At 41.5% G+C, this 16,130-nt stretch overlaps 1 protein-coding gene across 1 annotated transcript in view; it reads right to left on the bottom strand.

Annotated features, from left to right (window-relative positions):
* Window positions 1-16,130, bottom strand: part of esyt1a (extended synaptotagmin-like protein 1a) — a 91,064-nt gene that overhangs the window by 55,251 nt on the left and 19,683 nt on the right. The window contains exons 3-6 of the mRNA XM_060937430.1: window positions 4,488-4,622; window positions 4,298-4,371; window positions 4,133-4,205; window positions 3,959-4,048 (exon numbers count right to left, since the gene is read on the bottom strand). Of these exons, the coding sequence (XP_060793413.1) occupies window positions 3,959-4,048; window positions 4,133-4,205; window positions 4,298-4,371; window positions 4,488-4,622 (372 nt within the window). The remainder of the gene's footprint in view (window positions 1-3,958; window positions 4,049-4,132; window positions 4,206-4,297; window positions 4,372-4,487; window positions 4,623-16,130) is intronic.

Raw genomic sequence — 16,130 nt, 5'->3', positions numbered from 1 at the left:
CACTCATATTTTTCATACAAGCTATAGCTGGGACACGGAGAACCAAAACCATGACATAAATCTCTATATGTCACTCGTGAGGAAATCAGTGAATTGTTTTGATAAATTTGGGTACTTTTTGTTTGTGAATGTGTCTATATAATAAAAAGAAAATCACACGTTGGCTTGAAGATATGAAGTTTATCTTCTCGTGTTGAACAACTTGCATTTTTCAGAAAAAATACATTGTGGATCTGAGTGACATATTTCAATAGTATTGGCTGGCTTTTTTCGTGGTATATCGGATATATTCCATTCAGCTAGCATGACATTGAACGAGTTGAAGATGAGTTCAATATCATGCTAGCTGAATGTAATCTATCTGATATACCATGAAAAAAGCCAGTCATTATTATTATTATTATTATTATTATTATTATTATTATACACTCTCTTTTCCAGTTTTTCAATGTCTGTTGGTATGTTTTTCTCTTGTAAACAGAGGGGAACTGTCAGGGCCTTCTAGGCCTTCAGAGAAGACCCAAACACATCAGCATTTCAAATGTTATATTCAATTTCTTTCATTCTTTTAATTGCTTTCATAATTTCATTATAATTATTGTCTTCTAATTCTAATTTGGCTTCATTTTCTATCAAATTTGCTTCAGAAATGAAAGCGTTACTGTCCTGAAAACATTAAAATTATCCAATTAGTTTTTTTAAATTATTATTTGTTGTCTCTAGGTACAGTAGAGAAGAGTTTCGAGCTGGCTTACTCATTGGTTAGGACTTCATTGCCGGGACAGAAGGCCATGGCAGTGTATGTTTATGTAGGAAGTGACATGAATTAACCAATCAGATTTTGATTTATAGTGGGAGGGACCAAAAATATATCACCCTAGGCCTTCTTGAAAGCCAACGCAAGCTTAACCATGAATCGGCACTGTTAGTACGGCAATGAAGTCACCTTCTAGCCAGTGTAGTGTTCATTAGTAGTGTTAGTGAATGCTAATAAAGCGGTCAAGCCAGTGTAGCACAGGCTAACAACCGAGAAACTAAGATTTCTGTCTCCAGACTCTTCTTCCACGCACGCTCGCCATAGTATTTTTCACTCATACTTCAGTATTCATTTCCCTGTGTAATTTACTTAGTTACTTTTTAAAATCAACACTGACAAACAACACAATGGAGCGACCTGGCAGCCTGACGCTAATCCCTTGCAAAATCCTTTGCCTTGTTGCTTTTTTGGTGCGTCTGGTTAAGTTTTGGCTGAGCTGAAGTCCCAGCTCTAATAGTAACAGTTTGCTACTGCTTGTAAATATGTGTGAAGAATACCTAATGAAGTTCTGGTAGCATTTCGGATGTTCAACGCATCTTTCTCTTTCCCAGTGAATAAAGAAATACTTCTGTGCACGCGCAGCAGAAAAAAAAATCTCACTATCAGCTCCGACATGTGACGTCATGTTGTCTTGACAACCATGCAATATCGTAAACCATATTCAACGCTCATTCTCCATTGGGTAGAGTGACGTAATACACGTAGGATAAGTGATATGCTAACGATATTGCATGCTATGGAACCAAATGAGTGAAACCCGTTAGAAGGGAATAGAATGCATGTTTTATTCCATCAAAAAGTGTCCTGTATGTATGATATTTCCCGGTATTTCTCTCTGATGATGTCACTCCTAGTGTTTTCCTGCTGACTAGACACGTGTTGTCGAAATGGCAAACTGGTTCAAAATTAAAATTCTTTTAATTTTTTTTTTGTGTGTGTCTGTGTCCATATAATATACAGTTAGGTCCATAAATATTTGGGCAGAGACAACATTTTTCTAATTTTGGTTCTGTACATTACCACAATGAATTTTGAAAAAAACAATTCAGATGCAGTTGAAGTTCAGACTTTCAGCTTTAATTCAGTGGGTTGAACAAAATGATTGCATAAATATGTGAGGAACTAAAGCATTTTTTAAACACAATCCCTTCATTTCAGGGGCTCAAAAGTAATTGGACAAATTAAATAATTGTGAATAAAATGTTCATTTCTAATACTTGGTTGAAAACCCTTTGTTGGCAATGACTGCCTGAAGTCTTGAACTCATGGACATCACCAGACGCTGTGTTTCCTCCTTTTTAATGCTGTGCCAGGCCTTTACTGCACCGGTTTTCAGTTGCTGTCTGTTTGTGGGCCTTTCTGTCTGAAGTTTAGTCTTTAACAAGTGAAATGCATGCTCAATTGGGTTGAGATCAGGTGACTGACTTGGCCATTCAAGAATATTCCACTTCTTTGCTTTAATAAACTCCTGGGTTGCTTTGGCTTTATGTTTTGGGTCATTGTCCATCTGTATTATGAAATGCCGACCAATCAGTTTGGCTGCATTTGGCTGGATTTGAGCACACAGTATGTCTCTGAATACCTCGGAATTCATCCGGCTGCTTCTGTCCTGTGTCACATCATCAATAAACACTAGTGACCCAGTGCCACTGGCAGCCATGCATGCCCAAGCCATCACACTGCCTCCGCCGTGTTTTACAGATGATGTGGCATGCTTTGGATCATGAGCTGTACCACGCCTTCGCCATACTTTTTTCTTGCCATCATTCTGGTAGAGGTTGATCTTGGTTTCATCTGTCCAAAGAATGTTCTTCCAAAACTGTGCTGGCTTTTTTAGATGTTTTTTAGCAAAGTCCAATCTAGCCTTTTTATTCTTGAGGCTTATGAGTGGCTTGCACCATGCAGTGAACCTTCTGTATTTACTTTCATGCAGTCTTCTCTTTATGGTAGATTTGGATATTGATACGCCTACCTCCTGGAGAGTGTTGTTCACTTGGTTGGCTGTTGTGAAGGGGTTTCTCTTCACCATGGAAATTATTCTGCGATCATCCACCACTGTTGTCTTCTGTGGGCGTCCAGGTCTTTTTGCATTGATGAGTTCACCAGTGCTTTCTTTCTTTCTTTCTTTCTTTCTTTCTTTCTTTCTTTCTCAGGATGTACCAAACTGTAGATTTTGCCACTCCTAATATTGTAGCAATTTCTCGGATGGGTTTTTTCTGTTTTCGCAGCTTAAGGATGGCTTGTTTCACCTGCATGGAGAGCTCCTTTGACCGCATGTTTTCTTCACAGCAAAATCTTCCAAATGCAAGCACCACACCTCAAATCAACTCCAGGCCTTTTATCTGCTTAACTGAGAATGACATAACGAAGGAATTGCCCACACCTGCCCATGAAATAGCCTTTGAGTCAATTGTCCAATTACTTCTGGTCCCTTTAAAAACAGGGTGGCACATGTTAAGGAGCTGAAACTCCTAAACCCTTCATCCAATTTTAATGTGGATATCCTCAAATTAAAGCTGAAAGTCTGGACTTTATGTCCATGTCCTTTATATAACTATAACCTGAATATGTTTCAGTAAACAGGTAAAAAAACAAAATTTGTGTCAGTGTCCAAATATATATGGACCTAACTGTAAATAACATTACACAGTGGTGCAAAGATAGGAAGATTATCTTCTTGTGTTGAAAATATTTTCACTTGTTCTCTTCACTCACTTGTGATATATACATTCACCACTCAAAGATAAGCTTCATATCTTTACACAACTGTGTAATATCCTCTTTTTGTTAGCACTGTTGCATTTTATTGTTTACATATATAAACTAGAAAGGCACTCAGTAGAGTGCATACCTCCGCCAAGCCACATATTTGGACTTGCATCAAAATTTAATGAATTGTTCCTTGGCCTATGGCCCACCTTTCTTCAAAACTACATCAAAATCCATTCACTACTTTTTAGTTATGTTGGGAAAAGTCAAACAAACAAACAAACATGAAAGCAAAAACATAACCTCGTCCAACAAAGTTGGCAGCGGTAACAACAAAAACTACTTACATAACTACTAAAACTACATTTTGGTTGTTCTTATTTCCTAAAACCTTGACTACACTAAAATTAAACAGAGCTTGGGAAAATTAACCGGTCTCTGGATGAAGAACATCGTGATAGCTCCGACAAGAGGAACATCTCCAATCAATGGCTCCAGGATCACCCTGAGCTTTCCATGCAGCTGAAGGAGCAGAGAAAATCTTTCTGAGACACTTTCTTTCATGAAAAAGATGTGCTGTTGTTCTCCCGTTCCCCAGACACTTACCTGAATTCCTTTCACTCCAGCTTTGCAGAAGAACTTCTTCACCTCGACATTGATCTCCACATTGCCAGCGTAGCTACAAACAGAGAGCAGGAGCAGCAGCAATTCACACCTATGCAGTAGATGTTTCTTTCCATGTAATTAACTCCAGCACGTGAGCAGACGAACCTGACATATAGGTCCAGCAACACCTGACGTTTATCATGCTCAGTGTGGGCCTTCACTCCAACCACCTTCAGAGGCTGCACAAATAGCTTTTTTTTTTAGAAATCATCTGAACATAGATGCATTATTTTAATTTAATATTCATGAGTCTGAAGAATAATGAGTATATTATGAAGCAATAACAGACTGACACCTTGTCACCCAGGTCGACTTTGGTGAAGCCAAACGTTTGAAGATGAGCGTTGGAGGATCTGATCGAGGGTGTAATTGTCTCCACCAGAAGTTTCTCTAAATATTGGCCCACAAAAGGCCAGGCTTGCTTCAGGATCTACACAATATCATCAATATACAATATTTAGCTACCATACTTAGATATAATGCTACAGAAGTTTGATCCAACCAAGCAGTTGGATCACAGCAACACACCAACGTAATTCTACAAATTTAATATTTCTAGGTATTTCTACAGTTAGTTTTTGTTGTGAAATCCTTTCCATGGCCACTTCTTGTGAAAATGATCAACATACCATACCTTTCACAACATTTTTCACTGTAAAAATGTTTCATGTAAACATTTCAGCATATCAACTTCTGCAAAGCACCTGTCAAGGCACGCAGCTCCTCGAAATAATGTTTTTTTGTGGCATCAAAAAATACTTTAATAGGAACGACTGTTCATTTGTGCAATTATTAATTCAGCCAATCATATAGCAGCTGTGCAACACACAGTACAGGTCAAGACCCATTAATGTTCACATCAAACGTCATCGGGATAAGATGTGATCTCGGTGACTTGAAGCGTGGAATGGAAAAGTTCAAAAATAATGAAAATTCAAGATACGATAAACTTTAGTTAATCTGGCAGTTTTCTATTTATCTTGATATCTGATTATGACTGATTATGAGGTTTTCAGAGAGATTAAATTACATGATTACAATACTGCAGCATCAGCTAAATTAGCTAAGATTTTGGTTTCCTGTTTGTCATGATATCAGATTACTACACACAGGATGACCTTACGTGACACGTCAGCATCTACGAGCTTATTTAAAAAACTTTTTGCCACCATTTGTTCTTTAAATCTTCTGTAAAAGATTTTTTTACATAACACTGTTTTTACATCATTACACTACTGTTCAAAAGTTTGGGGTCACTTTGAAATGTCCTTATTTTTGAAAGAAAAGCACTGTTCTTTTCAATGAAGATCACTTTAAACTAATCAGAAATACACTCTATACATTGCTAATGTGGGGCGGCACGGTGGTGTAGTGGTTAGCGCTTTCGCCTCACAGCAAGAAGGTCCGGGTTCGAGCCCTGTGACCGGCGAGGGCCTTTCTGTGTGGAGTTTGCATGTTCTCTCCAGCTTGCCTGCGACCCTGTAGAACAGGATAAAGCGGCTACAGATAATGAGATGAGATGAGACATTGCTAATGTTGTAAGTGACTCATCTCATCTCATTATCTCTAGCCGCTTTATCCTGTTCTACAGGGTCGTAGGCAAGCTGGAGCCTATCCCAACTGACTACGGGCGAAAGGCGGGGTACACCCTGGACAAGTCGCCAGGTCATCACAGGGCTGACACATAGACACAGACAACCATTCACACTCACATTCACACCTACGGTCAATTTAGAGTCACCAGTTAACCTAACCTGCATGTCTTTGGACTGTGGGGGAAACTGGAGCACCCGGAGGAAACCCACGCGGACACGGGGAGAACATGCAAACTCCGCACAGAAAGGCCCTCGCCGGCCACGGGGCTCGAACCCGGACCCTCTTGCTGTGAGGCGACAGCGCTAACCACTACACCACCGTGCCGCCTGTGGTAAGTGACTATTCTAGCTAAATTCTACTAAATGTCTGGTTTTTGGTGCAATATCTCCATAGGTGTATAGAGGCCCATTTCCAGCAACTCTCACTCCAGTGTTCTAATGGTACAATGTGTTTGCTCATTGCCTCAGAAGGCTAATGGATGATTAGAAAACCCTTGTACAATCATGTTAGCACAGCTGAAAACAGTTTAGCTCTTTAGAGAAGCTATAAAACTGACCTTCCTTTGGGCAGATTGAGTTTCTGGAGCATCACATTTGTGGGGTCGATTAAATGCTCAAAATGGCCAGAAAAATGTCTTGACTATATTTTCTATTCATTTTACAACTTATGGTGGTAAATAAAAGTGTGACTTTTCATGGAAAACACAAAATTGTCTGGGTGACCCCAAACTTTTGAACGGTAGTGTATATCAGTTAGGGGTGTAACACAGTGTCAATGTATCTGTATTTGCTTTAGTGCTCCAAATATTTATATCTGTATCTGTATTTGGATTTTAACCTAAAGTGTGTAAGTGTGTCCCCTAAATACCACTATGCCCCTGGAAACCTTGAAAAACACAATGAAAAAAAACCCCACCAAGCCCAAGCACTGTCAGGATGCCAGTGCTGGATAAATGCTGAAAATGCATCATGCAACCTTGTAATTTTTTGTCCTGCAAGTTTCAGTTCTGAGCTCTTCCTTGCACCTACATGAAAAACATCCTGCTTGCACAACTTTCTTCTTGCATTCTAAAGGATATCAGTCCTGATCTCAGTCTCAAACAGATGCCTTGTTAAAATCTTTCTGGCAAACTTTCTTTAGAAAAAAAAAAAGCACTTCCTATTCATATTTTTATTTGTATCCAACATATTATCTGTTCAATCTGAATGTTGTACGGTATTTTGTATCCGCAATAGAGGTTCTGTCAAAAGATGTGCGACATGACCAAAAGTTTGTGGACACCTGACCATCATGGCAATATGTGTTTTTTGAACATCCCATTCCAGATCCATAATAAGCTCCACTCCTCTGGGAAGGCTTTGCACTAGATTTTGGGGCGTGGCTGTGGGGATTTGTGTTCATTCAACTACAAAAGCAGAAGAAGAAGAAGAAGTCTTTATCTGTCACATGTACACAAGCACAGTGCAATTCCTCCTCTCTATTTAACCCATCTGAAGCAGTGAACACACACATGAGCAAAGAATGCACACACACATACCCAGAGCAATGGGCAGCTATGCTACAGCACCCAGGGAGCAGTTGGGGCTTAGGTACCTTGCTCAGGGGCATTTCAGCCATGATACAGAGGGAGGGGAAAGTGCTGTTCATTCACTCAGCTCCCCTCACATTTTTCCTGCCAGTCCCAGGAATCGAACCGACGACCCTTTGGGCTCTAAGGTTGCTTCTCAAGCCATGACTGCCGCCATTCATTAGTGAGATCAGGCACTGAGGAGGCTTTGGGGTGTAGTCGGTGTTCCAGTTCATCCCAAAGGTGTTCAGTGGGGTTGAGTTCAGTCAGGGCTCTGTTCAGGACACTCGAGTTCTTCGACACCAAACTTATAACACCTTAACCTTAACTTCATGGAGCTCACTTTCATGCAAGTCATGCCTGAGCAGGTTTGGGCCTCTTAGTTCCAGGGAAGGGAAATAGTAATTATATTGCTACAGCATACAGAGACATTCTATACAATTGTGTGCTTCCAACTTGGAGTAAGAACCACATGATCAGGCGTCCACATACTTTTGGCCATATAGTGCACCTCTGTGCCTGTTCCTGAAATCATTCATTCATGATTTTTTTTTAATGTTATCTTCATTTTTCATTATACTTTTATATTTTGCATTCCATATGCACTTTATATTTTATATATATATATATTTCTTTTTATATTGGTAAGCATAGTTTGGTCGGGCAGTTGCAAAATAAGAATTTCATTACCCAATAATAAACTGCTGTGTCTGTTATTGTGTATATGACAAATAAACATCTTGAATCTTGAATGATAAGAAATAATAAGGGCTGAGAAGGCTAAAAAGGCGGTTGAAATTTTGAGACTGACGTCATTGATGACTGACTTGCAGTAGCAACTGGTCTAAGAAAATGGTAATGCAGGGAAACGGAAAGCATGTAGAAAGAAATGAGCAAAGGAGAAAGAGACAAGAGTAAACACTGGTGTGTCTTTCGGGAGAAACCCGAGAGATTTGCTAAGGCATCGCTAAGTCTCTTAATGCATGTGTGCAGTATCTCTTGCGGGAATGGGAGAGAGTGGCTTTGGAAAGATGTTTAGGTTTGGGGCAAAACCCTTTTAATGGCCAGTAATCAGACTGGGTGAGTTGGGAAATGTGATCTTAGTGACTTTAACCTCTGTATGAACCTGAGTGCCTGGTTTGCATATTTCAGAAACTGATGATCTCCTGGGGGCGGCATGGTGGTGGCACGGTGGTGTAGTGGTCAGCACTGTCACCTCACAGCAAGAAGGTCCTGGGTTCGAGCCCAGTGACCGGCGAGGGCCTTTCTGTGTGGAGTTTGCATGCTCTCCCCATGCCTGCGTGGGTTTCCTCCGGGTGCTCCGGTTTCCCCCACAGTCCAAAGGCATGTAGGTTAGGCTAATTGGTGGCTCTAAATTGACCGTAGGTGTGAATGTGAGCGTGAATGGTTGTTTGTGTCTATGGCTACGTTTACATTACGTCGAATCAGCGGATCATCAGATTAATGTTCTTAAAATGATTCGCGTTTACACTAAAACCGTTAGCCGTGCACACAGCAACACCAATACGCGGATACGCTCGGCTCCGCAGGCATCCTGCGCTCCAAATCACTCCGCCCTGAACAGCGAGTGCCCTCTGGAGGGTGTGCACTCCGGCCCTGCGCAGCTCACAGAGCGCGCGAGTGAAGTGAACAAGCCACGATTCGGGACTGAGCCGCTGTGTGTGAGATCCCAGCGCATATCACTTGTTACTTGCAAGTGGAAGGATGGCAAGCCTAAAGACAATCATAACTACACAATGGGCAGTATTTGCATCAGTATTTGCAGTATTTTCATACTTTTATACTCTTTAATGAAAGGTGATACAAGGCGGAAGTCTGCGCCGTTTTTCAGCAGTCGCGTCACATGACCAACGCCAGCGAATCAGGAAGGTGGATGTCACAGTGACGTTGTCCAATGAGACGCCAGCTAGAGCTCAGCACAGCGTATTCGCGTATTCTCAATGTTTACACAGCACCGGAGCTGATACGATCTAGATTGAATACGTGGACGCTGGCGGATTCCCGTTTCCCCGCTTTTTCAGGGGGGTTAATGTAAACGGACAGTGCATCCGCGAAGAAAACGAGACAGATACGGTCTAGTGTAAACGTAGCCTATGTGTCAGCCCTGCGACGACCTGGCGACTTGTCCAGGGTGTACCCCGCCTTTCGCCCGTAGTCGGGATAGGCTCCAGCTTGCCAGCGACCCTGTAGGACAGGATAAGCAGCTAAAGATAATGGATGGATGGATGATCTCCTGGGCTTTTCACATCCAACAGCCTCTAGAATTTACACAAAATGGTGTGAAAAAACAACAGCAAAAAATGCTGAGCTGCAGTGAGAAGCAGTTTTGCATACAGAAGTGCCATGTTAACAAGAGAGTTCAGAGGAGAACTGCCAGAGCGTTTCAAGCTGAAGGTTACAGTAACTCAAATAATCACTATTTACCACCATAGTGGAAAGTTGAAGATTGTAAAAAGACCAGATGACATACTCTGACCTGTAACATGTATGATTTTGCACATTGTACTTCTGGTATATGAATGGATAATTGCACCACTGTCTAATAAAGTGGTTCATGAGTATATTTTCTTTATGAACCCTGACATACAGGAACTCATAAGAACCATCAACGCCTTTACACTTAATAACTTCATAGGTGCTGAATAATATGCTTACAGATGAACAGCTAAATATTATTATTATTATTATTATTATTATTATTATTATAGATTTCAGCAGATGATGCAACACTTGCCATACCGATATAAAGGCCAAACTCAATGCAATACACTGATGACTTTAACCGTAAGTGTTAACCATTTTAATAGCAAGTTACATGGACTAAATGTATAGCAGCATTAAAAAAAAACCTAATAAATGGTGGTGCAGAATCACTATAGCATCTCTAAATATCAACATTAATTATCTAAATAATAAAAGTTGAGGTAAATCAGCCGTTTACATCAGCACTTCTCTTTAACCATCTAACATCCTGTCCTATCTAGCTCTAAACCACAAAGATGACTTCCTTACTGACAACGAAGAATTATTTCCTGTGAACCACATACTCAAGCCAGAAGAGCACTGTGAAACCATGGCCTTCACACTGTGCCTCCGAGCCGAGGAGTGTTAATCTTTAATCATTAGCCAGTTATTCCAAAAATACTGGCATATCAGGCCATGACTAGAGGCAAAACTTTGACAAGGTTGGTCAATGTGAAATCCAGCGGCCCCCTAATGATTAAAAAAAAAAAACATGCTTTGAGCTTTTCAAGAATTCTCATGGACCAGCTCATTTGGCTGATGTGTTTTTAAAGCAATTTATAACTGAGCTAAAAGTTAGGGGTCTTGGCATTTGAACACACGACTTTTTGCTCTGTAATGCAAAGCTTTAACCACTGAGCCACTACAACTAGCTTAACGAGCTTGCCTTGAGTTAGTGCAATCTTTTAGTTTTGAGTTCATTCACTGGCAGCATTGGTTGAATCAATGTAATCCGGCTGCGCTAGTTTAGGCAGATCAGTAATTAAGGCTTTGAGTTATGGTGCCCACAGACTGTGAGATTTCAGCAATCATATACTGTATGGATATGATTGCTTTATATATTTATAAACCATGATATATTTATATATCATGGATCTATTATGGATCTACTACATCATAGGCTATCACGCAAATCAATCAAAAAAAAAGTCAAAGTCCTTTCCACGCCTTATAGTACCTGGTATTCCTAGGCAGTCTCCCACTCAAGTACTAACCAGGCCCAACCTGTATGTGGCGCATCAGGCGGCGCCGATCTCCGTTTCCATAGCCCTCGGCCTCTCGCCTATTACATAGCTAGGGTTACAGTGGGGGGCTAGTCCTCTGGTAACCACGAGAGTTTAACTGCCCATGCACATCTGTATTGCAGCGTGCCTTGCCAGATGGCAGTAGGTACCATTTTTTATGATGGTCTTTGGTATGACCCGACCGTGAATAGAACTCACGATCGAGAGGCGGACACGCTACCACTAGGCCACTAGTCGGTGCACGCAAAGCAATACAATAAGTTAACCTCATCAGCCAGTGTTGCTTTGATCAGTGTATCATTTCATGCTGCCTTCTTATTGGTTGGTTAGTAGATGTAGCTCGTAGCAGCCATCACATTGTGAGATGGTCATCCTAAGTTTCTGACACTGTCAGAATTTTGTCTCAGGGTATGTTTGGTCACAAGACGCCATTTTTGACGTCCACTGTTTTGGAGCCGCAACCAAAGAGATCACCACACTGGTCATCTTTCAGCCCAAAATTGCCCAGTGTATACCCACCATTACAGATTAGACGGTCGGGGGTTCAAAATCCAACAACACCAAACTTCCATATTTATGTTCTTGAGTAACCCTTAACCTTCAGCTCACTTGTATCCACTTGTAAGTCACTTCTTTTTAAAGCATCAACCAAATGAGCTGTGTTATTTTATACTACATACGATATCACAAAACTTTACTGTAAATATGATTACAGTTTAGTTTCATTTAGTGTATTTTTTATTTTCTATATCATTTACATAGTACAAGCAAGGGTGTGATATCTCATCTCATTATCTCTAGCTGCTTTATCCTGTCCTACAGGGTCGCAGGCAAGCTGGAGCCTATCCCAGCTGACTACGGGCGAAAGGTGGGGTACACCCTGGACAAGTCGCCAGGTCATCACAGGGCTGACACATAGACACAGACAACCATTCACACTCACATTCACACCTACGGTCAATTTAGAGTCACCAGTTAACCTAACCTGCATGTCTTTGGACTGTGGGGGAAACCGGAGCACCCGGAGGAAACCCACGCGGACACGGGGAGAACATGCAAATTCCACACAGAAAGGCTCTCGCTGGCCACGGGGCTCGAACCCGGACCTTCTTGCTGTGAGGCAACAGCACTAACCACTACACCACCGTGCTAGCCTGGGCCCGCCCATCCTAAGCGTGACGCAACACGAGGGCCTGCTGCGAGCTTAGTCTGGCCAGGCAAGCTATCTACAGCTCTTCCAAGCTCCCGAAAAATCGGGAACCAATCAACTTTGAGCATCTCCAACGGCCCTGGGTAGAGGCGTGTTCAAGGCACTGACGTAGTAGAACTGCGACCGGAAGCCATAGATTGTTTACAGAATCTATGCCGGAAGCGCTTCATTCACGAATGCTGTATTGAAAGCATTCAACGGGAAGTTCTCATTGAAAACGGAGCAAAGAGCAGCCCTGGAGGTATTTATTGAAAGGAAGGACATTTTCGCCTTGCTCCCGACCGGCTTCGGTAAGAGTTTAATAATAGGATGTCTATGGTTTAATCTACCAGTTAGCCCCGTCACGTCACATACGTCAGAGGAAAGAGTGATGTGATTGGTTTAAGCTTCGTCACAGCCTTTTCTGGCTTCGACCAGTAGCAAACTGAGGCATTTCAGGGAGGCGGGTCAACCACGCACTTTGGGAAACGGTTGGGCTTAATATCTTGGCCAAACCAATAGCTCATAGAGCTTTGCAGTCGCGTTAGCCAGACTACCACCGTGCCGCCCTGGGTGTGATATTATAGAAAAATAATTAGCAATATAATTGGTGTGATACAGCCCAACACAAAGTGGTGTTGATTAAATCCTGGTCACACTACAGGTCGTGATGGGTTTGCGAATGCTTGGTGATGAAAAATTGGTAGCATCGCCACCAATCCTGCAATGCATGGTGAATGTTCTCTGAGCTGTGCAAGTTGTTTTTGGTGTGTCTCCAGCTCATGAGTGGCCAAAATGTCGTGAAAATTTCAATGCATGCATTGAAATTTGGTGGTGATGTTTTCGTCAGCAAATTAAGAGGTGGATACGTGCAAATGGATTTGGGAATATTTCCCGAAGCTTGGGAACCTTCTTTGAGCCTCTTGAGATGTATTTGTCTCAAATCCATGTACCCGATGCCTGCGAGAGCCTCGTCAACATAGTGGCTCGGCATATGGCTCGGCATACCTTCACCGAGACTTGAAAAATGCATTTACGTTCAGAGATCCTTCAGAGCATGTTGTGCACGTGCTTGGGACCCAGTCATTATGGGAAACACCCGATGCTGATTTGAGCGCAATTAGCACGCACATATAAGGACGCTGTTTTCACAGAGACTTTGCAAATTATTCTGTCAGGTATGCAGAGGCAGACAGATCTCAGTGCAGGAAAAGTGTTTATTAGCAGGCATGATATTTACAAAAACAAAATGTGAGGCAAAATCAGAGCAACAAAACATAAATGAAAGCAAAAGCTAGACAGAAAGCAGAGTCATAAAGCAGAGTATTTAACTAGAGTCATAAACATGGCTAGAAACAAACGTGATAATGATAATACTTCGCAAAGAAAACAGCGTCCTTATATGCGCGTGCTGATTGCGCTCAACTCAGCATCAGGTGTTTCTTATAGCGACTGGGTCCCAAGAGCGCGCACAACAGCCGCTTGAGCTGTGCCAGGCTCAAGTGCACGAAGGCGTGACAGTCAAGTGTTCGGCTTCTGTGTGACCATAACTTTTAGCTCACCTATATACAGTACCTTGCAAAAGTATTCATACCCCTTGAACTTTTTCACATTTTTCCACCTTACAACCACGAACTTAAAAGTTTTTTATTGAGATTTTATGTGATAGACCAACACAGAGTAGCACATAATTGTGAAGTGAAACAAAAATGATAAATGGTCTTCAAAATTTTAAACAAATAAAAATCTGAAAAATGTGATGTGCATTAGTATTCAGCCCCCCTGCGTCAATACTTTGTAGAGCCACATTTTGCTGCAATTACAGCTGCAAGTCTTTTGTGGTATGTCTCTACCAGCTTTGCACATCTAGACACTGAAATTTTTGCCCATTCTTCTTTGCAAAATAGCTCAAGCTCAGCCAGATTGGATGGAGAGCGTCTGTGAACAGCAATTTTCAAGTCTTGCCACAGATGCTCAATGGGATTTAGGTCTGGACTTTGACTGAGCCATTCTAACACATGAATATTCTTTGATCTAAACCATTCCATTGTAGCTCTGGCTGTATGTTTAGGGTCATTGTCTTGCTGGAAGGTGAATCTCCTTCCCAGTCTCAAGTCTTTTGCAGCCTCCAACAGGTTTTCTTCCAGGATTGCCCTGTATTTAGCTCCATCCATCTTCCCATCAACTCTGACCAGCTTCCCTGTCCCTGCTGAAGAAAAGCATCCCCATAGCATGATGCTGCCACCACCATGTTTCACAGTGGGGATGGTGTGTGCAGGGTGATGAGCAGTGTTAGTTTTCCGCCACACATAGCACTTTGCATTTAGGCCAAAAAGTTCAACTTTGGTCTCATCTGACCAAAGCACCTTCTTCCACATGTTTGCTGTGTCCCCTACATGGCTTCTTATGCCTGTCTTTCAACAATGGCTTTCGTCTTGCCACTCTTCCAAAAAGGCCAGATTTGTGGAGTGTACGACTTACAGTTGTCCTGTGCACAGATTCTCCCACCTGAGCTGTGGGTTTCTGCAGCTCCTCCAGAGTGATCATGGGCCTCTTGGCTGCTTCTCTGACCAGTGCTCTCCTTGCTCGCTCTGTCAGTTTAGGTGGACGGCCATGTCTTGGTAGGTTTGCAGTTGTGCCATACTTTTTCCATTTTTGAATGATGGATTGAACAGATGTTCAAAGCTTGGGATATTTTTTTATAACCTAACCCTGCTTTAAACTTCTCCAGAACTTTATCCCTGACCTGTCTGGTGAGTTCTTTGGTCTTCATGATGCTGTTTGTTCTTCAGTGTTCTCTAACAAACCACTGAGGCCTTCACAGAACAAGTGTATTTATGCTGAGAGTAAATTACACACAGTAGGACTCGATTAACTCATTAGATGACTTCTGAAGGCAATTGATTGCACTGGATTGTATTTAGAGGTATCAGAGGACAGGGGGCTGAATACTAATGCACACCACATTTTTCAGATTTTTATTTGTTTAAAATTTTGAAGACCATTTATCGTTTTCGTTTCACTTCACAATTGTGAAAAAGTGTGAAATGTGAAAAAGTTCAAGGGGTATGAATACTTTTGCAAGGCACTGTATCATCATGCGTTGCCATCAAAACGCCTCATTTTCATCGATAACCCATCGCAAAGCATCGCAAGCTGTTGTGTGACCATAGCTTTACTGAGAAACTACTTTCCCAAGCCAGAAAGCTAAATGCTAAATATACATCTCCACATAGAAAACTTCATCATAACAATAATTACACATACTTTGTTAATCTGTTTATGAGGAGTGTCTGCATATTAAACCAGAACTATTGTCCAAGCCATGCTGTTATAGAAAACTCATCAACACCTTCTGCCCAATCAGAACCAAGAATTCAACAGTCCTGTGGTGTAATTCTTTATAAAAACATCACACTTATGTACTGAAAATATGAGAATGAGTAACGTACTGTGAATGTCCCATTATTCTGAACTTTAAACAATGCTTTTGATGTATAATATAAGCTCATCTGAAATTACTTGGCACAAATAAAAGGCTAAAAATAAAATCTGTACACTACTGGTTTCACTCATGCTGTTTTCCCCAGAATGGGTCATAAACATGTTATTATACATGACGTATTTATAGCATTAGGGACAAATTGTGTGTAGTTCAAAAGCAACGGATAAACAGCGACAAGACTCAACAATGATATCACAGGGATCATTATGTGCCAGAGACAGGGAGCGAGAGAGAGAGCATGAGATAAATATAGAGGGCGAAGGATAGAGAGGCCTTGGATTCGCATATACTGG

The sequence above is a fragment of the Neoarius graeffei genome, chromosome 13 (assembly GCF_027579695.1).
Source record: "Neoarius graeffei isolate fNeoGra1 chromosome 13, fNeoGra1.pri, whole genome shotgun sequence".
Classification (NCBI taxonomy): domain Eukaryota; kingdom Metazoa; phylum Chordata; class Actinopteri; order Siluriformes; family Ariidae; genus Neoarius; species Neoarius graeffei.
This window is presented reverse-complemented; position numbering and strand designations above follow the sequence as displayed.